This window comes from Vipera berus (assembly GCF_964194415.1).
Source record: "Vipera berus genome assembly, chromosome: 6".
NCBI classification, from domain to species: domain Eukaryota; kingdom Metazoa; phylum Chordata; class Lepidosauria; order Squamata; family Viperidae; genus Vipera; species Vipera berus.
In genome coordinates this window covers 77267685-77291542 of record NC_138208.1, presented here as the reverse complement: position 1 = coordinate 77291542, position 23858 = coordinate 77267685, and the positions used below count along the sequence as shown (strand labels likewise).

General features: G+C 39.9%; 1 protein-coding gene across 1 annotated transcript in view; it reads left to right on the top strand.

Moving 5' to 3' along the window:
* The window catches only part of DCP1B (decapping mRNA 1B), a gene marked incomplete at its 5' end in the record, with an annotated part of 55969 nt that extends 32713 nt beyond the window's left edge, over positions 1-23256 (top strand). The window contains 6 exons of the mRNA XM_081331730.1: positions 1416-1482; positions 6876-7011; positions 9399-9509; positions 10854-11687; positions 18657-18905; positions 21024-23256. Coding sequence (XP_081187856.1) covers positions 1416-1482; positions 6876-7011; positions 9399-9509; positions 10854-11687; positions 18657-18905; positions 21024-21104 — 1478 coding nt within the window. The 3' untranslated portion in view covers positions 21105-23256. The remainder of the gene's footprint in view (positions 1-1415; positions 1483-6875; positions 7012-9398; positions 9510-10853; positions 11688-18656; positions 18906-21023) is intronic.
* Between the last annotated feature and the right edge of the window lie 602 nt (positions 23257-23858).

The window sequence follows — 23858 nt, the reverse complement described above, 5'->3', positions numbered from 1 at the left end:
AGAAAGAAAGAGGACCGGCATCCTGGAGTGTCATCTGGGACTTTCTCTTTCCACTGAAGTCACTCACAAACGGGTGTCACATCCAGGAAGGACAAGTGCTGGCAGGGATTTGACGTCCGCACAAAGCACCAGCTCATCTTCCTACCAAAGTGGCATCTACTTATCTACTTGCATATAACATGCTTTTGAACTGCTCCTTTGCGCTACAAGTAGTCCTTGACTTACAATCATTCATTTAGTGACTGTTCGAAGTCACAGCGGCCCTGAACAAAGTGACTTACAGCTGTTTTCGCCCTTACAGCAGTTGCAACATCCCCGTGATCTGATCAACATTCGTACACTTGGCAACTGGCAAGCATTTATGACAGTTGTGGTGTCCTGGGGTCATGTGATCAGCTTTTGCAAACTTCTGACAAGCAAAGTCAAAGGGGGAAGCCAGATGCACTTAACAACCGTATCACTAACTTAACAACTGCAACGATTCACTTGACAACTGTGGCAAGATAAATTGTAAATTGGGGCAAAACTCACTTTAACAACTGTCTTGCTTAGGAATGGAAACTTTGGGCTCAGTTGTGGTTCTAAGTCGAGGACTACCTGTACAGTATATGAAACATAAAATATTTTAACCTGATCCTGCTTGAGTTTTTCTAATTGTTGATATGAAATATAGTGGTTTCTTATGAGACTCTACTATGAAGCTAAGATTTGTAGAGCTTGAATAATATAACTGTTAACAATGGAGTGAACTACAACAATGGAACTCATTTATCGGGAAACACATAGAAATTTCAGGGATTTTTTTCTCTTCGGGTAGATATATTTTTAAACAATTGTTTCAGAAAGCCTTTAAGGTCACTTTGGATCCTAGGACCATTTTAAGGAATAAAGATTATGCTTCAGAGTGTCACTTTGCTTTGCAAAATAGTAGCTTCCCCTTTTTAATTGCAAAATAAAATAATGGGGACATAGAATATGGTAAGTATTGTGATGAGTTCCAGAAATAGAGGAAGAAACATAGCCGAGGCAGAGTGTGATGGATGGATGAAATTCATGGATGAAGTCTAGTCATTTCCTAACAGAATAGTTTTCTAAGCAGGTCTGTAAAGAGTGTTCTGGAATTATGAAAGACATTACTGTAGAGAGAATGGTTCATTGTGGGAGACTTTTCACCTAGTCAACCAGATCTGGTTGCTATAAATGTTGTGATTGCCTGTCTGCATCATATAATAAATGGTAAATGGAGAAGTAGAATAGAAACTAAAATGCAACTGTTTGAATTTTATAGACTTATTTTTAAAGCTTTAGAACCTCCTCTGCAAGCAACATTCATTGATTCTTGCTAATGCCAAAAAGGGCAGTTGGTGTACATGAGGCTCTGTTGTTCATCATTTGTGTTTGATGTGCGTTTACAGTGTCCATTTATGGAATTTGGTTTTACGATAAGGAAGAATGCCAAAGAATTGCAGAGCTGATGAAAAAGTAAGTGCCAGTTGGCAAAGACAGGCTGGCAGGGCGGGGGTGGAGGGACAATGGTATTTTTTTAATGTTATGTCACTGTTACTCTAATACGCTTTTTAACATTAGCCTCTTTTAAACTGAGACTCCTGACGTAGAGACACAGAACATATTAAAGCAGAATATCAACTAAAGTTATGGTCTTATGAATGTTTCTACGTGGGAATAAGTCCCTTTGAAAATGTCTATGCGGATTCTCAGTCATCTAGGTCATGGTTGTCCCAAAGGTGCTTTTTCAAGAGGCAACTGGACTTCCTTTGTTTTTCTTTGAAGACGTTTCATTTTTCATTCAAGAAGCTTCTTGGGTTAGAAGTGAAAGGTCTTCAAAAAACAACAACAACAAAGGAAGTCCAGTTGCCTCTTGAAAAAGCACCCTTGGATCTCTTTGAAAACATGGCATTCACCCATGAATCAATCTACATACAATTGCATTATAAAAAGCATCATTTAATTTTGTTGCTTTGGAGAAGGAAAAAATGTTCCTGGCACACGATGATTTTTGTGTTTCATTCTTACTGGTAGCTGTTGAGCTTTGCTCTGATAAATGCAAAAGTCTGTGTATTATACTGTGTATTTATGGTTGGGTTATATTATATATATATTTATAGATGGGTTTGTGAATAAGTCTGAGTGGAATGCAATAAATGTTATTGCATAGAGGTACTCCCTCTTTCCAATTATATCAGGTTCCTTGTGTTAATTCTTCTAATATGGATACACTTTTTAAAATGCATTGTCTCTGTCCAAGTGATGGATAACAGTACAATATATAAACAGTCGCAAATAGCCTTGCAGGCTCTAAGCAAAGATTCAGCATCTTTTTCCTTGTAGAGAAGAATCAGATCCTCCTAGAAAAGCCACTAAAGAGTATATGAAGGAAACATGTTCTGTCAATTCCCATTTCCTAAGGATATGATATCCAGCAAGAGAGATTGTCTGACCATAGTAGTTTCAGATAATTATAATAAGCCAGTTCTCCATGAATGTTTCTTAAGCACCCCCAAGCTACACCCAACAAACAATCATCTGTAATCTTGCGGTAAATAAGTTCAATATGTCTCATGTCAAATAGTTTCTTTTTTAAAAAAAATCCCATTTATATCCCGCCCTTCTCCGAAGACTCAGGGCGGCTTACAATCTAAGAAGCACAAATCAATGTGCTTAGCAATAGCCTTCATTCTATGTATATGCCTGCTTATTAGGGCTTTCGGGGGGCCCCAAGCGGCATTTTTACAAAGTCAGCTTATTGCCCCCAACTATCTGGGTCCTCATTTTATTTATTTATTTTATTTTTTATTTTAATTCCATTTATATCCCGCCCTTCTCCGAAGACTCAGGGCGGCTTACAAGCTTAGCAGTAGCCTTCATTCTATGTATATGCCTGCTTATTAGGGCTTTCACACACACCCCAAGCAGCATTATTACAAAGTCAGCTTAATTGCCCCCAACAATCTGGGTCCTCATTTTACCTACCTCGGAAGGATGGAAGGCTGAGTCAACCTTGAGCCAGGTGGGACTCGAACCTGCACTAATTGCAGGAAGCTGGTGTTACTTAAGGAGTCGTTAGTCCACTGCTCCACCAAGGCTCTTTGGCCTGTTGTTGAACTGGCTCCTAGTTGGATTGGATGGCCTCACATTCTCCTATTATGGGAGCAAGCAGGAGACTCTTCCTTCCATTCAGTCTCACATTCTGCTGCTCCTGAGTCCTCATCCAGCTCTCCATGTTGGTGCATTGGTTAGAATACAGTATTGCAGGCAGACTCTGCTCACCGCCACGAGTTTAAACTGCAGCCATTTTTCATATGTTTTAGTCTCCAGGCCTGTGATCATTTTAGTTGCTCTTCTCTAAACTTTTTCCCAAGGTCTCAACATCTTTTTTTTTTTTGGTCTGGTGACCAAAATTGGTTGCAGTATTCCAGGTGTGTTCTTACTAGGGTTTCATAAAACGGTACTAATACTTCACGTGATTTTGATTCTATGCCTCTGTTTATACAACCCAGGACTGTGTCAGCTTTTTGGGCTGCTGCTGCGCACTGCTGGCTTATAGTCAAGTGATGGTCCACTAGGATTCCAAGGTCCCTCTCACAGTTACTGTTTTTGAGCCAGGTCTCGCCTAATCTGTATTTCATAAACTTCCTTCCTACAGAGTGTAGTCTGAAGCTGTTTTCAGCTGCCTCTTTTCAAACCTTTATTGCAATGACATTCTTCTTGTAAAATGTGGAATATTGTATTACCAATTAAGCCATGGGGATAAATTTATATATAGTAACTGTAATATCGGTAGTTCTTTTCCCATGATCTTTCCTGATTTCTAATCTTGATTTGTTGTTTTCGATAGTTCAGCATGCCTGATTAATCATCCTCAGTTCAAATTTGGAATGCATTGTTTTTGCCAATATCTGTATACACATTTCTTTTGGGTTAAGGATCATGTTCCATTTTCTCATCCTTTGCCCACTTTGAGGAACTCCTTTCTGGATCTCCCCTGCTTTGTATTTCATATCCTCAGTAATTAATTACATGCCATTTGCAATTTTGGTCTTCACTGCACACATCAGACTTCAACTCCTGTATGAATAAATTAACCCAGTCCCCAAAGAACTCTTTGGGGGGAGCCCCCTGCTTATTTGTATCTGTTATTAAAATTGACATTCTTGCCTTTTTGCTTTCTGATCTTAAATGGTTGTCAATCCATAACAGATTGCCCTGGGAACGTTCATCTAAAGCAGATATTTGCATAGCTGGCAAAGTATGTAGCTGGAAAAAAAACCCTGTCTTGAGCCAAAACTAATAGAGGTTCTAAGGAGTGGTTGTGTTGGTTCTTTTCAGGCACCAACAGTGAGCACAACCCTTTTTCAATTTGTGAAAACTTAGAATGTCATGCTTGGGTAGAATAGAGATAAAATTAAACACGATTAAATTTAAATTAAATAAACATATTAGAACAATTAATTCTCTATGTGTGTGTACATACATATGTAAATATATATACACACACACATGCGTATTGTTTCCTTCTATCGTGTTAAAAAATACAATTCATCAGCAAAACTTAAAGAGCTCTAGGAACTGTATTTAGCACTTTGGGAATTGCAATTTGAGGGAACACCTGCTGCCGGCATCAAGCTCCCTTCGTCCTGTGCGCTCCCACAGGGAGGGTCTTCTCAGGGTGCCGCCGGTCAAAGAATGCCGGCGGATGACACCCAGGGGGAGGGCCTTCTCTGCCCTCTGGAACCAGCTGCCTGCGGAGCTTAGGACTGCCCCCGACCTTCGATCATTCCGCCGAGACCTGAAGACCTGGCTCTTCGAGCTTTCCGGCTCAGGCTGAGTTTTAATTGGGGTTTTAACTGGGGTTTTACATGTTGCAGGGACTTAGTTTAATCTTTTTTAAATTGGTCTTAATTTTTGTATTAATGTTTTAAAAATTATACCCTGTAAACCGCCCTGAGTCCTTCGGGAAAGGGCGGTATATAAATTCAATAAAATTAAATTAAATTAAATTAAATTAATATAAACCTCTCTTAAAGGCTGACCAGCTTATAACAAAACTACAGATATATCTTGCATTTGGGACTCATTAATAATAGATTCCCACCCCCCCACCCCAGTACCTGCATATCCTAAATTAAAATATTACTTTTATGTCTGAACACAGTCCCCTGCTTTCCTATTTTCTGTGGTAGGAACCAACATCTCTGGAAATAGAGACGTCTGAGCTTCTGGACCATCATTCTTATTATAGAAAAGGCGGTCAAGGGACAATGAGACCACATTCTCTGCCCTGCCCTTTTGCCAATGTGTCTAATGAGAACCTCCTTCACCGTTACATCAAGCCACAAGATAGGAAGAACCATTCTGACTTCTGTGGAATGCACTCATGCAGAATAGATCTTAGCTCTGTTTAATTCCCATTTATGGCTCCTCCTACAGAGGTTGAATTTCATATGTACATCTTATGACAGTCTTCCTTTGTCCTCAGTTGATTCCAGTGCCTTGCTCTAACAATCCCAGTTTTGTACTCAGCAGTATTTGTACTGCTAAGCTTGTAAGCCGCCCTGAGTCTTCGGAGAAGGGCGGGATATAAATGGAATTAAAATAAATAAAATAAATTTGTGAGATCTTCAAATAATGAAAGGACTTTGCTTTTGTTTGGTGTCTGAATTGTAACATTGCCACATCATTTAAAAATCCTTCTGGGCTTAGCCACAAACAGGATATGACAAAGTGAGCTGTAATTCATAGAAATTTATTCCATAGCTTGTTGGTTTTGAAGGTATCACAGACACAATATTTTTGTAGCAAGAATGTTGGAAGACGATATTTAGAAATTCTTTGTCCATCGAGAACATTATATGATACTAAGTGATAAATAACAGGTCAGTTAAAAACAATAACAAAATATTTTTGAAGAGAAAGAAGGTCATTTCCCCCCAAATATACCATATATTCTTAATAAATTATGTTTTGAAGCCAATATCCTGCCATTGTTGGTTGTTAAAAGTAGCTCCATAGAAGACTACTGGGGAAAATTGATATGGTTGTAAATATATTTATATGATTGTAAATATATTTACAGGGACACGGTGGCTCAGTGGGTTAGGATGCTGAGCTTGTCGATCAGAAGGTCGGCAGTTTGGCGGGTCGAATCCCGAGTGCTGCGTAACACAGTGAGCGCCTGTTACTCATCCCAGCTTCTGCCAACCTAGCAGTTCAAAAGCACGTAAAAAATGCAAGTAGAAAAATAGGGACCACTACAGTGGGAAGGAAACAGCGTTCCGTGCGCCTTTGGCGTCTAGTCATGCCGGCCACATGACCACGGAGACGTCCTCGGACAAACGCTGGCTCTTCGGCTTTGAAATGGAGATGAGCACCGTCCCCTAGAGTCGGAAACGACTAGCACGCATGTGCAGGGGAACTTTTACCTTTACCTTTAAATATATTTACATCAGAAGAGCAATGTTTCATCTAGTTAAGTTATGCTATGGTTCAGCCAATGTACTGTGTGTTAAAATTTTCAGCTCTTTGAAGTAATTATAAAAGAGCTGGGGCAGGAAATTGGTCATTTACTAGTAGTTAAATATTGATTTGCATCTATTCACCAGCTTACAACCTCCAGCCATCATAAAATGAGCTGTGACTAAGTTGGGGAGACAGAAGTCTTTTAAAGCCCAAGTGCATAAAATTGGAGAATCCACATTGCCAACCTTAGCCAAACCTTAGTTTTTCATTTAAGATAGGGGTTTTTTTAACAAAAAAAAAAATCTAAAAAAGTGTTCTTAACGTTCTCTAAATTATTTGAAGTGATTGGAAATTAACCCATTTTCTCAGTCATTTTTGACTTTACCCTTCATTTCCAGTTTAACTCAGCAAGAACAATTGAAAGCACAACAGGTATCTGGCATAGGAATTTCACCAGTCAGTCTCAGCTCTGGTGACAGGAAAGACATGGATATCTTACAGATGCTCACCAGAGCCAAAGATGAATACACAAAGGTGGGGCGTCTGCTATTTAAAGTATTATATTTTCTTTTTTACATGCTTGATCTATCCATTCTTTTTATGCACTGTTTGCAACTGTATCTGACGAGAATTTCTTGTTTTCTCTAATATTAATTAAGCTAGTATTTTACACTATGCATCTAAGCCAAGTATTAGCAGGTATCATCTTTAAACAAATGTCCAATCGATATATTGCATTGCAACTCCCAAATTTCTTATGTCTTGTAATCCAACACCTTGCAGACTGCTTTAAGTTGGAATGAGCTGCTCTAAAACCATTAAGCTCTGGGAAATTATTTAGATATGGGGAGCAACTGAAGCTTAACAGGAATGAATCTCTCCCGCCACCCCAATCTTTTTCCTTTGATAAATACAGCATAAAAATTGAGAAAGACAATTATGGATCACTTTTTCTGCCTGACCACCATGGTACTTGTCAGCGCTGCTGAAAGCCACACTAACAAGTATGTATTCCTCAACCTACAACCATTGATTCAGCAACTATTTGAAAGTACGATGGCACTGGACGAAGGGACTTATGACCCATGCCCAAAGTTATGACCGTGGTAGAGCCCCCACAGTCACATGAGAAAAACAGTTCCATAATATATAACAAACCATGCTGTTGGTGGTTTTGTTCTGTGAAAAATCATGTGGCTGTAGTTTCCATCCCTTCCATGAACGGGGTTGAGGAAGGCTGAGCTTAGGAGTCTGTTTGAGATGAATATTAGCATAAAGCCAATATCTCTCTCATGCCTCTGGCCATTTTGAAAAATGCCTTATGATTGGAATTAACAAGCTATCAGAGGTGCCTTTGAGAGTTGCTAGATTGCCGCTCTGTTCACTTTAGAGTCCAGGCACCTTCTTTTTCAGGAATAGATAATCATTATTGAAAAAATGATTTAGTTTTGTCAAGACAAATAATGAGGGAATTTGGGAATAATCATTTCTGAAAAACTTGCAAGGCCTAAAAATAGTGATACCTCAGCATGAAGTAGGAGTCTAGTAATGAGGTTTGCTTTTCTGTTCCTCTGCTGTAAGAATCTCAAGAAATTAGAGATTTGTTCGGGCCATCTGTTAATAAGTCTATGCTTCTTTTACTCCCATGACTGATAGGTGCCTCCCTCAGAATCTACAGTACATCCTTTAATCTGTATTTTTCCCCCTTCGTTTTTTTTCCATTATCAGATGCCACTCACAGGAATAATTTTATATTCAGCTTCTTAATCTCAGCATTTTAGTTTCCTGGATGCAGAATAAATGGTGGCAGTAATGAGAGTTCATTTTAAGTTTTGGAGATTTGAATGCAAATTTATACCAGCGTTCCTTCTGTACGATTCTGAATCCTAAGTATTTGAAGAGTTAGCTTTCTGTTATTTTTTGCTATGTGAGGCTTCCCAAACTTCTGAACTCTTTTGCATCTTTCTACCCTGTGATGTTCCATGACTTAAAATATAGGATAAGACCATTTCGTTTGTGATGGCCCATACTGTATCTGAAATAACATCTCAAGAGAAACTGAGAATGTCAGTTATTTTTGCTCAGCACTCAGCTTCTTTAATTTGCCTGGGTTTGAACAGAGAACTTTTTAATTTTGAGGTCTATTCAGATCTTATAATTTGTACAATTTTGCATTTTCCCTTCTCATTTAATATCAGATTGTATATAATTTAGGTCAGTTGAATTTAAGTTCCTTAACAATATAATGATGCCTTACAAAATCTTGTGTTGAAGGTCATACGTTTATGTATCTTCAGAAGCTGTGAAAATCAAGTAATAACATCTGGAACCTGAAACTACTCTTGTTCAAACATTATGAGTTGCTTTAAATGGGTCCCTTGCCCTTAGTTTGTTTTACATGTATATTAGGTGCAAACAGAGAAGACAATCAGGAACAGAAAAATTACACTTTAAAAACTCTTTCATGGAAATTGGCATTTATACTTAGGATATGGATTGCATGTGCTGTCTATTCGTATAAAACGATATGATGTTCCTTTCCAGTATCCTTGATTCTCATGGTCATTTTTCAACCTGGCAGTTTCTCTTCTGAATTTAACTACATTTGTTTCCAGCGATGGTGTTAATCCTAATGGGCACAAGCTGCAGCTACCTAATTTTTGTTTCAGTATAAGAAAAATGTTCTGACGGTAAAATCTGTAGAAAAAATGAAACAACCTTTTTAGGGAGTTCGTTAAGAATCACTGTCTGTGAGATTCTCTTAAGAGGCTGGACAGTCACCTTTTGAGGGTTGGACTTGATCTTTGCAGTCCCTTCCAATTCCACAATCTATAGTTCTATCCATCTTGAGATGAAACATTGCTTTTTAAATAAAATAATACTTTTGTGTTTGTGTGTCTGTGTGTGTGTGTGTGTTGCAGTGTAAAACATGTTCCGAGCCAAAACAAATGACCAGTTCTTCTGCTCTATACCACAATCCCAATTTGATCAAACCAATCCCTCTGAAGCCCAGGGAAAGCCAGAAAGTCCAGGTATGTGGGCATTTTCGCATTCATGATCAACCAGCCTAGTCATGTCAACTGATTAATTTCTGAAATACAGTGGGGTTTGTTTTGATATAAGTGTGTACAGAATCATCTGTGGGAGATTTGGACATGTCTTCAGCTGTTCTGTACCAGCCTGCTAACGGCCCTGCAGAAAAAGCAGGGACAACCCCTTTTACAAGAAGGCAAGAGGCTGGAATTACGCCTGCCAAATTTATTGATACAAAAACAAATAGAACAAGACACAAACCAAGAAACAGGAGCTTTTCAAGTGGTTGCCTTCAGCAAACCAGCCCTCCCACGCATTCCCCCTTGTATACAGTTCAGGGCGTGGCTTCTCTCTGCCTCCTTCCGAGGAGCCCCATTGCCTTCCTCTGTTTACTCCTGATTGACTGCCTCCTGCGTCGGGCGTCCTTAAACAGGGCCAGCTGTGGGTCATCTTCATCCACGCTGTTAGGCTCACACAGCTGGGTCTGCGTCGTGACCAGGTGAGAGGGGCCTGGCTGAGGGCTCTCATCAAGCTGTCCAACCCCCTCAGCAAGCTCTTCAACACCCCCCTCCTCCTCCTCTGAGTCGTCCAAGCCAACTGCCGAACCCTCAGGCTGACCCTGAATCACAACATCAGCTACATTCAGATAGGTAAGATAAAACCAATGGCAGATGGTGAGCTTGATTCAGTGGGGGTTTTAAGAGGCTTCTGCTGCTTACTAGCTTATCAGGGAGTGACGGATCATGCATTCTTGGTGGAAACAATTGTGATGTCATAACAGGAAAAATATAGCCTGTTATGACATCAAACAATTGTGCTGTCATAACAGGAAAAATATAGCCTGTCAGGTGCAAGGAACCAGAACAACTTGTGAGTAGGGCAAAGTGGTGTCTTTGTTGTGATACCTCTACATGCAAGAAGTTTGCCAGACTAATTGCATTCTCGTGGGAACAGGCAGACAAAGGCTTCAAGGGTCTGGCCTCTGTTGCTTCCTCCTGCCGAGTGACACCAAGCTGAACCCGCTCTTTACTCCTCCCTCTTTTATATCCAGAAATTTTACCACACTATCACTGTACAAGTGTGCGCCGAGGGATCACTGGACCCTAGAAAAATATGTGACCTCGTTGCCTTATGAAAATGTATCCATGGCTAGACCAAAGCAAATCAATATAAGTAGGGGATAACTTCAGTCCCCTACATGCCATTTCCCCTCACAACTATCTATTCTGATCATTCCCCCCCTCCCCCAGCTCCTAGGTTCTGGTGAGGATTTGTTTTTATTCATTGTTGTTGATGCAGCTAGCCAAGTCAGATTTGTCCTTAATTATTCTTCCTTCTTTCAGAACACAGATTCTGAGCCTCGGCACCTATCCCTTATGACTCTCTTTGGAAAGCAGGAAAAATCAAGTCTATACCAAAATGTCTTCGAGCCATCTCAGAAACTCCACCAAGACAATTTTCCTCCGAGACAAGGAGTTGTGCGCTCTTTCTCATACGAGGAACCCGGAAGACACTCGCCCACAGCAGACAAGCAGCTCTGCCCAGCCATTCAGAAACTGATGGTGCGTGGGCCAGAGCTTCATCCAGTCTCGGAAATCCCAGAGAACCACCTCTGTGAGAATGGCAGCCATCTTTCTTCCGTAGGAGAAGCTTTCACTGGGCTTCTCCAGCCTGTGACTTCACAGAGCATTGGGAGTTCCCATCCTGCCCAGAACACCGCTTGCGCAAGGAGCCTGCTCCAGCAGTTGCAAGGCCAGTCTGAACAGGTGACTAAAGTGGAAGCTAACAGCCTAGGACTAGCAAATTCAGCTGCTCCAGGCTTCAACAGGACTCCAGCCATCTCCTCGATGGCCCAGGTAAACAGCGTAATGCAGCCACCCATGATGTACTTCAATGGTTCCCTGCCAAGCCAAGCTCTTGGTAAAGAACAATCCAAACCTCCTAAGCAGTCGCATTCCCTTCCTGGGAATCACTCTGGAAATTCTGGCATAATTTCACCTCAGGAGTTGTTGAAGAAACTGCAGATAGTGCAGCAGGAACAACAGTTGCACATAGCCAGTCGGCCAACCTTAGCTGCCAAGTTTCCTGTAGTTACTCAGGCCTCCACCACTCTGAAACCTTTGGATTCTTGGATGGACAAGGCTTCAGCTACAGAAAAACAACCTGCTCTTCTTCAGGTAAATCAATGATAAATGTGATAGCACCTAAAACGGGTGAGCAACTACAACCCATTTATAACCTGTAGACTTCAACTCCTAAACTTCCTGAGCCAGCATAGCTGTGTCAGGAATCCTGGGAGTTGACGTCCACAGGTTGTTAAAGGGGCCATAATTGCCCACCCCTGATCTAACATACTAGATTCCTCAAATGGTTCTATTATTACTAGTTTCTCTTTGAAAAACATAAGCAGATCTTTTCCAACATTAGGGACAACGCCTAACCCTTTAGCCACATTACTGCTTTGCAAACACTTCTCTTAGCTTATCTAAAAAAGCACAGGATAAACCTTAATGACTTTCCCAAGTATTCAGAAGAAGGATTTAAAAATCCCAGGACTGCAATTGGGAGATTTGTTTTCCCCTCACAGATGAGATTATCTTTAGGGGGGGGGAAATGTATTTTTTTTTTGAATAACAGCATTGGATGACTTAATTCATATATAAGCAATCATTTCGGGTATCCTAAAGCATACATTACAGTTGCCAAGCTCTATCTGCATGAATCTTGCAATGATAGAAATTGTAGAGTTGGAAGGAACCCTACAGGGTTCATCTCGTGCACTGTTTTTCGAGGATGGCAAATTTTCAGGTGTGTGGACTTTAGATCACAGAATTCCACTGCCAGGAATGGGAAACACTGATCCTGTTGAATCCTCTGCTCACTGCAGGATCTAAGGCCCACCTAGCCTCTGTTAAAAGACCTGTAGTGAAGAACCCACCATTTCATATGGCAGCCTGTTCTACTGGCCGACAGTGGGACCTTTTTGAGACCTTTCGCCATCTTGGCAGCCCTCCTGTCAACTTGCTTCAATTTGTCACTGTTCTTGTTGAACTTTTCAAAAGGCCTTTTGAAATGATAATATGATCCCCTTCCAACCTTCCTGCTTCCATCCATACTAAATGGTTTGAAACTCCTCAGAAAGTTCATATCTGAATAATGGGCTTTGTGTTCTTAGGAGGTATTGGCCTTTGGTCTATTCATTTTGTTACGATCTGCCGTTGGTCAGACCCAACCCAGCAGGTAACAGCCAAGTATTCCTTTACAAGTAAAATTGGGAAAAGAGCTTATTCCTAAGCTCTGCTAGTTGAAGTAATGTGAAGCGTGAAAGCACAAATGATGTGGAAAACAACAATTGAACAGATGACTCATTTTCTGTTTAAGGATTTTTTTTAAAGGATGCTTATGACATTTTCATTAGAATTGAATGGGAAAAACAACAGTTCAGGACAGCTTTGAGATGTTATGTATTTGATAGATAATAAAAAATACACTTGGAGGGTGGACTCTTATTCCATAACCAGGATTAGGTTTGGGAGTTGTAAATCTTTATGTTCCAGGGGTTCCTTGCAGGACTTAGTTGCCATGATGCAACGTTCCCAATTTGTGGAAGTAGATTTGCCCCAGAGCAGGGTACAGACAATGGGGTCTCCTTCATGTAGTGCACGGGTCATCAAACTTGGCCCTTTGATGACTTGTGGAACTCCCAGAATTCCTCAGCCACCCATGCTGACTGAGGAATTCTCAGCAAAGCTGGCTGAGGAATTCTGGGAGTTGAAGTCCACTAGTCTTAAAGTTGCCAAGGTTGAGGACCCCTGCTGTAGAGATACTATGATAGTCTGCTCCTGATTATCTCATTTTCTGTGAAAACCAGGCTTTGCTACTTGTGAGCAATTTACTAGCCTCTGCAAAACAAAATCATCTTTCCTTCTCCTCTTAACACCGCTTGCCCCCCAGAATCTTTTCATGGGCAAAAGGCAACTTTCAACCCGCCAGATTGGCCTTTGCTCCTGGAAAACACTTGTTTCCTGGTACATCAACAGATATTGCTGAACATACCGGTGAAATTATTCTCTCACTATCAAGATTCCCAGGACTTAATTTCCCAGGTCATCAGTAAGATTTGCTCCCTATTTTATCTTTCTGTCACATTCTATATTTACCAGCCGTAAAACCCAAACGTCATATCCGAGCATAAGGAGAAATGCCTATTTTCAAATATCTTATCCCTCTTATGCAGCAAGATATATGTTTATGAAGACAATGGGCTGATTATTATTGTTGTCCTGTAAGACAGTGCTCTGCCTTGCACGAAGACTTTTCTTGTCACCCTAGCTAAGGACAAACATTTCCAGCAAATAATATTGGCTGGCTCACGTTTACAGATACTCCGGCAAATCAGAGCAGCCCTTCGATAATAAACACATTCCCAAAATCTGTTCCCTAGAATTGTTTATCTTAGTGAATTGCATCTGCTCTCAGAGTCTTTCAAAGGACAGTGGACCAAATTTTACAAAGTCTGCCTGGTGTTGCCTGTTGCCTAGACAACATCTTGAATATTGAACTGATCCTTCCGTAACTACTATCTGTTGTTTGTACTTCCTTACCAGTAGGCATCTCATAAGTCTCGCTTCAAATTGGCTTGTATTGCATCTCCATATGGCTTAAAAACCATAATCTGTAGAATGAGGCTCAGCAGAGTGGAAATATATGTTACCGAAGCAATTAACAAATACAGAACATAATTGGATTTGAATTTATCCAGAAAATAGACACATCTGATCAAATTTAAGTCAGATACATAGATACTGTGTGGTTAGGGGGGGGAAAGTAATGACTAAAAATAAATTCAACTTTAAATGGAGTCAATTGGGTCTTTGGTCAATAGAGGCATTAAGGGAATATTCAAGTTACACAAGAAATTCAATTTTTCACTTATATGTTCTCATAGTGAAGGATGGATACCATGTGCCTGACTTGGCTCTTTGCAGTGAGGAAAGTGAAACAGATGGTAGGTGAGGAGCTGAAGTTATGGGTATTATTGACAAATTAAAAGCAAGCAACTCACTGGATCCAGATGGCAGCTACCTAAACACTCTTAAAGAATTCATATGGGAAATGGTTCATTCTATTTTAGGTATTTCAGATGTAAAATTAATGTAAGAACACGCATATTAGCCCAGTGTCTGGGGGAGGCTGGAAAGTCATCAATGCAGAGACCTGATTTGGTGTAGTGGTTAAGATACCAGACTAGAAACTGGGAGACTGTGAGTTCTAGTCCCACCTTAGGCACAACGTGAGTTGGATAACATAGGAACAATTCCTCGCTCAGCCCTAGAAAGCAAAGCACATCCCAAAACATGGCCAAGAAAATTGAAGGGACTGTTGTCAGCCATGAAAGATCAGGTCCACATGTGAAGGTCCCATTAAACTAATTTATTGCTAATCATGTCTATGCATAAGTATCTTCTCAATTAATAGTTAACACCTGCTTGGCATTAGGTAAAGGCCAAAGGAATTCAACGGAAATTTATTTTATTTATTTATTTTATTATATTTATATACCGCCCTTTCCCGAAGGACTCAGGGCGGTTTACAGGGTGGTTAAAACAAAAAATACAAAAGTTAAAAACAGATTTAAAAAATTATATCCGTCCCTGAACAAATAAAACCCCAGTTAAAATTAAAATTAAAATTAAAATTAAAATTCTCAGCCTGGGCCAGAGATCTCGAAGAGCCAGGTCTTCAGGTCCCGGCGGAACGAACGGAGGTCGGGGGCGGCCCTAAGCTCCACTGGCAGCTGGTTCCAAAGGGCCGGCGCACCCACTGAGAAGGCCCTATCCCTGGGTGTTGTTCGCTGGCAGTCTCTTACCGGCGGTACCCTGAGAAGACCCTCCCTGTGGGAGCGCACTGGACGAAGGGAGCTTGATGCCGGCAGCAGGTGTTCCCTCAGATAATAAAAAATTGGACTCAGTTTGCTTGTGGTTACATCGGGATTCTAAGCTGATCCCTCTTTTATCTCTGCCCCCCCCAAGTTCTGCCCCTCCTTCTCCTACCCTTGTCTAAACAGTTCTCAGAATCAACACTGATTTAAGGGAACTCCAACAACCCCCTTCCAAAAAAACACATAAGACAAAGAAAAGATTTCCTCTCCGTGTGTTAATTCTTAGCAGTCCTCCACTGAACTGAAATTCTGGCAGGTTCAGAACTAATGAAAGGAAGGGCACTTAATACAATGCATGTTTAAATTAGGAAATTGGTTCCCACCCTGTGTGCTGATGTTCACCCATTGGAATGGTTTTAATAGGGCGCCTCTTGGAAAATTTATGGAAGCTGGAGCTTCCAATGACCATGCATCTTAGTGGCAGTGAAGTATTTCTTGGATCACAGACAGGATTGCACTTAGTGATAAAAGCCAGCTAGGTGACTTTGGGCCAGTCACTCCCTCTCAGCCCACCTCACAGGCTTATTGTTGAGCAGAAATTAGTAGGAGAAAGGAGTATTATGTATGTTCGCTGCCTTGAGTTACTTATAAAGTAATAAAGGCCAGATTAAAAAAAAAACCTAAAATATTCCTAAGTTTTGATAAACTTTCAAATCTTCTTAGGCAGAAAGAAATGCTTTTCTAGCTAAAGCTGCATATCAGGTTTTCTTCTTTAATTACAAAATTTGTCTCTCATCAGTGGGGGTCAGCAAGATGAGCTGGCCATCTGTGTGATATTTCATTGCTGTTTCCCAGCAATCTGACCATGATAATGTGATGTGATACACAACCTGCTTTCCAAAAGAGGCTGTAGTTCATAACACAGCAGGTGCTGCCAAAATATGTAACTGGAGGCCGCAAGCAGCCAACCCTGGCTTTGGACAAAATGAATTAACGTTGTTTAATGAATAGAAATGCGTATCAAAGACCAGATTCAGCAACTAATAGACTTTCTCATTTAATTTAACATGATGCTTGGTGTCTTGGACTCTGTAACTGAATGCATTAGTATGGCAATGTTTTTGTATTTTTGAATTTTAAACCCTGCATCCATCAGTCCTTGGTTTGATGTATTCAAGGAAATGCTGGCTTTTGTAGACAAATAAAAAAATCCTCCTCTATCTCTAAGAAAACAGCTGGTTTTAGAGAGAAGATATCTGAAATTAATTTGGATTTTGCAGTCTCCCAGCTAGCCTCTGTTCAGTCTGTTGAACTTCAAGAAAGTGATTGCATTAGAAACCTAATTCTTGGATATTAGTGTTTAAGACACAAAATATATATTTATTTATTTGCTTGGTTAAGGCGTTAGCCTGGCATTAGAGACACAGACCCAAATTGTAGTCTGCCCCCAAGCACAGAAACTCACTTTGCGTCAGTCTCTTATCTCAGCCCAGTGTACCTTGCAGCATTGTTACTGCAGGGAAAAAGAGCAGAAAGTGGAAGGTACATCACCTTGAGTGCTTAAACAAAAGATGGGATTTAAATCTAATATATAAAATAAGACATGAATGTGTAAATGAGGGGGGGGACCCTGCATTTATATACATTAGAAAGTTGTAGCATTTTGAATTTCCTTTAATTCAGAGAGTGCTACTTTATGAAACTCAAATTTTATTCAGTTTGGCTATTTTAATTCTCATGATTGTTAAGTACTGTTTATGGACAGTGACTGCAAAAGGTCAAAAACCAGGATAGTCCCTGTCATGGTGAGGTCAGTATTGCTCTGCATAGTTCATAGCATGCTCCATAACTGCCAGGTTTCCTTACATTGTGCAGAATTGTGCCAATTATATTTACTTACACTGTACACATTTTATTGATAACATGGAATTTGTACCATCCAAATCACAAAATGTAAATGTCATCGAATGTGTCTACATTTGACTCTTAAAAAGGAAAGAACAGCATCCTAGAGATGATGGGAATTATCAATGAGGCTTTTTGTTCCTTCAAGGTTTTTGCAATTTGTGTTTTTTCCCCTGGTACTCCTGACCATAAACATTATTGGCTGGATAGCTCATGTTTGTATGAGAATTTTGGCATCCTACAGAGCAGGGGTGTTAAACTGGCGGCCGGTAGCCGAATGCGTGACAGGACACGCCCACCCCGGCTCCGCAAAAGCAAAAAATGTGATACGTCATGATACATCACATGACGTGATCGGGTTTGACACTTCTGCAACCTCAGCTATCCAAAGAAGCAATGTGGCCTTTGTTGACATGTTAAGAGTATTTAGATGACAAAACTGCTGTGGCAGTACAATACAAAGCTGGGTCAATTACTTGCATGGCTTATACTTACAGCCTAATGTTGACATATAGGGCAGCCACCTTCATACAGGTAGTCCTCAACTTACAACATTTTGTTTAGTGACTGTTCAAAGTTACAACAGCTCTGAAAAAAGTGACTCATGACTGTTTTTCACACTTATGATGTTGCAGAATCCCGATGGTCACGTGATCAAAATTCAGACACTTGGCAACTGACTCATATTTATGACGGTTGCAGTGTCCCAGGGTCACGTTATCACCTTCTGACAAGCATAGTCAATGGGGGAAACCCAGATTCATTTAACAACCGTGTTACTAACTGAACAACCTCAGTGATTCACTTAACAACTGTGGCAAAAAAAGGTCGTGCAATGAGGCAAAATTCACTTAACAACTGTCTCACTTAGCAACAGAAATCTTGGGCTCAATTGTGATTGTAAGTCGAAGACCACAGGTATCTAACATACCCTCTTAGTTAATGAATGCTACTGCCACCTGTATGTTCTAGTTGTTCATCATCTCATATGAATATATCCAATCTATTTTCAGAGGATCACAACAAAAAGTAGCCTTTCTACAATTAAATAAGTTATGTGGCCCTGGCCTGTTGTTGGCCCTGTTCACCACCTTCAGCAGTGTTCTACTCTTCAAACCAGAAATGATTCTGTCATCCCAGTTTTATAGGGTATATTGCTGCCTCCAAGGTATGATACTGTCTTCTCAAGGTGATTTCAATCCAGAGAATTGGCCACCTTTTATTAAAGTAAAACTGTTTTCCTCAACCTACCTATTTTTAATGCTGAGATTACTGTTATTCAGCCTCTGCTTTGCATGTCTATGAGTTGAATTCATGTAGTCATTGAATTAATGTACAATTCCTTGTATATTGGGAGTAGGTCATCTCCCCGCAGCGGATTCCCGCTACTATAGCTCCATCACTGCTGATGTCCCCAATGGTATTTAGTCAGAGTGCCCCACAGCTGCCAAAACCAAGTGAAAGTGGATGGCTGTCCATCATGAATCAAGAAAGTACTTCTGGATCAGCAAACCTTCTTCTGCCTCTACAGAACTCAGAAGCAACCATCCCAAAGAGCAGCCCACTAACAAAGTTACAGTTACAGGAAACGCTTCTGCATTTGATCCAGGTAGGACATCCTGAACTCTTAAGCACAACAAACGTATAGGTGGCTAAGTTGTACAATGTAGTCTTCTTATTGCTATTGTTAGATGCTACAATGGAATTACAGTGCAGTTATAATACTATTGTTGTTAATGCAGAAATTCTTCCTATATTGAAATCGACCATTGGTTTTAGAAAGGCACAAATTCCTGTTATGTGTTCTGTGAGGCTAGCTAGAAAACATCATTTGATTGGTCTGTGACTGCTTGATGAGCTTTATAAAAGAGAACTAGAATTTGGATTTCCCAGCATTTTTCTTACAGTTTCCATTTGGATGTATAATAATAATAATAATAATAATAATAATAATAATAATAATAATAATAATAATAATAATAATAATAATAATAATAATAATAATAATAATAATAATAATAATAAGAAGAAGAAGAAGAAGAAGAAGAAGAAGAAGAAGAAGAAGAAGAAGAAGAAGAAGAAGAAGAAGAAGTTGGAAGGGACCTTGGAGGTCATCTAGTCCAACCCCCTGCTCAGGCAGGAAACCCTATACCATTTCAGAGAAATGGCTGTCCAGTCTCTTCTTAAAAACTTCCAGTGTTGGAGCATTCACCACTTCTGGAGGCAGGTTGTTCCACTGGTTAATTGGTCTCACTGTCAGGAAGTTTCTCCTTAGTTCTAGGTTGCTTCTCTCCTTGATTAGTTTCCATCCGTTGCTTCTTGTCCTGCCTTCGGGCGCGTTGGAGAATAGCTTGGCTCCCTCTTCTTTGTGGCAGCCCCTGAGATACTGGATTATTGCTATCATGTCACCCCTCACCCTTCTCTTCGTTAAACTACAGTACTCTAGTACTGATGTCTATGGAAATGCTTAACCACCCAGGTCATGGTTGTCTCAAAGGTGCTTTTCCAAAAGGCAACTGGACTTGTTTTTTCTTGAAAGCATTTTGCTTCTCATTCAAGAAGCGAACTGAAGTGCTTCTTGCATGAGAAGCGAAACATTTTCAAGGGAAAACCCCCCAGGAAAGTCCAGTTGCCTTTTGTAAAAGCACTTTTTTAAAATTATTTTAATCCCATTTATATCCCGCCCTTCTCCAAAGACTCAGGGCGGCTTACAATCTAAGCACAAATCAATGTGCTTAGCAATAGCCTTCATTCTATGTATATGCCTGCTTATTAGGGCTTTCACACACACCCCAAGCGGCATTATTACAAAGTCAGCTTAATTGCCCCCAATAATCTGGGTCCTCATTTTACCTACCTCGGAAGGATGGAAGGCTGAGTCAACCTTGAGCCTGGTGGGACTCGAACCTGCACTAATTGCAGGCAGCTGGTGTTACTTAAGGAGGCATTAGCCCACTGCTCCACCAAGGCTCTGGGGACGATCAGTACCAGTGTATTCATGAAGACTTCTCATGATGTTGACATGGCTTTCTGAGCAGACAACATCACATAATAAAATATTATTTAAATAAATAAATGGAAAGATGGCATTCCAAAAATAAAACATCATCCTTTAAAAAAAAGGGTCCATAGGCATCCCATAAAATTTTTTTTAGTCTATCTTAGAAAATAAAAATTGTAAGAAAGCTTTGCCATAGAGGGCTATTATATCTGGGCTGCAAAATTTTTGATGATCATTATATGGTGCCAGCGGAGAGTTGTATAACATTTTAACTTAAATCTGGATTTTTGCAGCCTAGATACGATAGTTATCATACTACTCCCCAGTGGTTTATTGAGACCATATTCAAATGTGTTTTTAAAAGTTATTTATTAAATTTATATGCCGCTCAATTCACTGTCAGGTATTAGGTAGCTTACAAAATACTGTAATAACTTAGGGAGAAAAATCATATGAGTTATTTGTCTGATCTTTGTGTGTGTGTATGCTCTCTGTGTGATTTTTGCCAGGTGTTTTTTTTTAGCATTTGTAAATATCTGAATGTAGTTTAAGTAATTTATGTTGTTTTCCGTGGAGTATCTTTTTAATTTGTTTTCTATGTGTATAGGTGTGTGCGTTTTAGGGCTACCGTATTAGAGCTGCCGTCATCCTAATCCTCCAGAGTTTTAAAAAATGTGACATTATGATTTGTTTGAGATTCTTTTTAACTAATGTGTTTGTTTTTAGAATGACGACAACTTTCTAAACGTCATCTATGATGCTTATCTTGGCAGCATGAGAAGAGCAGCACTGAAAAAGCCTATCTGAAGCAAAACTTTTTAATTAAATGTAGCCTGATTTTCATGTTTGGAACAGCAACACAACGGAAGAGGGTTTTTAACCTCCCGGAAGACTTTAAATTATTTTCATTGGAAGCCTATCTTCTTCTAAGAAATTAGTAAATGAGATTAATAGTGCCTTCCTGATTACAGTGTGAAAATAACATCAAAATAACTTACCTTGTGGTTCCTTTTTTTTTTTAAAGTAGATTCCGCAAAAGCCACCGCTTTCATTCAAATGACAAAAGCAGCAGAATGTTGTGTGGAAGCTCCTCCCTTTTCATGCGTGCATATATCATGATGTGTGTACTCAAGGCACGGAGCTTGCATTGCATCAGGGCAGTCCCGCTTTCTTGTCCTTTGCTTCCCATCTGGATGCCATTGCATTAGCGGTATGCTGCCTTATATAAATAGGATTGCTTTGGTTTTTCCAGGTTTTGTGGGTTTTTAAATATATAATGGCTATTAGTTATGTGAGTACTGAAAGGCCCTTCACACTTCAAAAACTTATTCAGAGAAGTGCTTCAAACTTGATATGAACACAGAACCTACTTGCTATTTGTTAAAGACATTCCATTCTTTTCCCAGGGTTCTGCAAGGGGAAAAAAAGGATAATTCTTAGGAAACCACTCCTCAGCTCTTAAAGCAGCAGCACTTTTTTTCTGGCCAGGGCAGAACTGTGAAAAAAGTGGAGATGCTCAATTAATTAGAGAGTTGCTGGGTGGCACAAGGTCTGAAGGCTTCTTCTGAATTCTTTTTGCTAGAGTCAAAAGTTTTCCTACTTTGAACTATTTTAGAAAGAATAAATATTGAATAAATATTTATTGGCCACTAGGTGGCAGAATAGGTCTGTTGTTTTGTTATATCCACTTTTAAACAGATGATTTGTACAGTAGTATGTATGAGAGAGCTGCGATTTTATTTTCTATCAACTGAACTACTAGCCAGTTGTTCAGAAATCAACAAAGTGTACTTGATCCTAGATGATTTCTTGAAGGTAGGGCAACCATATATGGGCTGCACAAATCTGGAGGGCAGCAAGCCATTTCATAAAACTCTTAACTCTTTGATAGCATCTAGCAATTATTTGGATTTTTGTGCCCCAGATCTGTTATCTCTAGTAAAGGTAATGTGTGCACATAGTACAGCCACCTTGTTAACACGTTTGAAGATCTCTAGACTAGACTCTAAGCAATTTTTTTTGTCATCTCACTTCAGTGTTTCAGAAACAGACATTATCTGGCCTTATCCCCTAGATAATGACTTTCATGTTTTTAAAACGGCATATCATGAGTTAAGGCAACAGAGAGAACATTTAGGGCTATCAGATCCAGGCATTAGGAAAGAGGTACAGAAAACTAACTGGATTTTTTAGTCATGATCTGATAGCCATACGAAGATTAGGGTAAGATTTATTAGTGTAGTAAACGTATATGCCATGACTCCAAGAGGCCATAGATATTTATGTCTGTTATTCTATGCTTTATGAGATCTCACCAGTTGCTAAAGTATCTGAAAGACAGAGTCAGTTAAGAGAAATACAAAATTCCCATTTAAACTATGAGTTTTGTTAAGACACCATTTGGATTATGTCAACTGCAGTGAAGCCCACATTTATCCACAAATTATGAAAGACGTAAGATTGTTCTCTTTTAAAAAAAAAAGAAAATTGTAAGTAGGTCTTTTATATTTTATGATGACTGTAAAATTATAACTTCAAAAATAAACTTTTGTTTCCACTATTCCTACCTTGCGATGTATAGAACTGTTGCCTTCCACTTGCATTAAATTATAATGCCCAGACTTCCCAGCCTGTACAGCAGAGGTGGGGAACCATGGTTCTTTTATGACTTGAACTCAATTCCCAGAATTCCTGAACAGTCAGTCTGGGAGTTGACGTCCGCCCACAAGTCATAAAAAGAATGTAAAGGTTGTAACAAATATATCCAGAGGAACTGTGAGAAAGATGTAGAAATAGGCCAACACCTGTCAGAAATTCTTTTAAGGGAGGGCTGTATTGTTTTAAATTATTAAAACCAGGACAAAGAATGAATAGTTTCATTTTTATTGTGTTGTTCCATGAACAGATGGGCAATGGTTTGGTGATCTATTTGTAAAGAAAATAAAATGAAGAACAAATATTTTTGTGTCATCTCATTCCTGCATTGTGCTTTTTTGAGATTTGTCATTTTAAATATTGAGTTTAGTTCTCTTTAAATATAGTGGATATAAATCCATTACCCAAGGGATAAGGTGTTACCCAATTTAGTACATAGTTTACTTCTTTTGAAGGGAGATGCCTACCATTCTTGTCTCCTGGTAATTCCTGGACGGTCCCTGTAGTTTTCTTGGCCAAATTTTGGAAGTGTTCTGTACCAGCCTGCTACCGGCCCTGCAGAAAAGGCAGGGACAACCCCTTTACAAACGGCAAGAGGCTGGAATTAAGCCTGCCAAATTTATTAACATAAAACAGCAAAACAAGACACAAACCATGAAACAGGAGCTATGAAACAGGAACTAATCAAGCGGTTGCCTTCAGCAAACCAGCCCTCCCAAGCATTCCCCTTTTATACAGTTCAGGGCGTGGCTTCTCTCTGCCTCCTTCCGAGGTGCCCCATTGCCTTCCTCTGTTTACTCCTGATTGACTGCCTCCTGCGTCGGGCATCCTTGAACAGGGCCAGCTGTGGGTCATCTTCATCCACGCTGTCAGGCTCACATAGCTGGGTCTCCATCGTGACCAGGT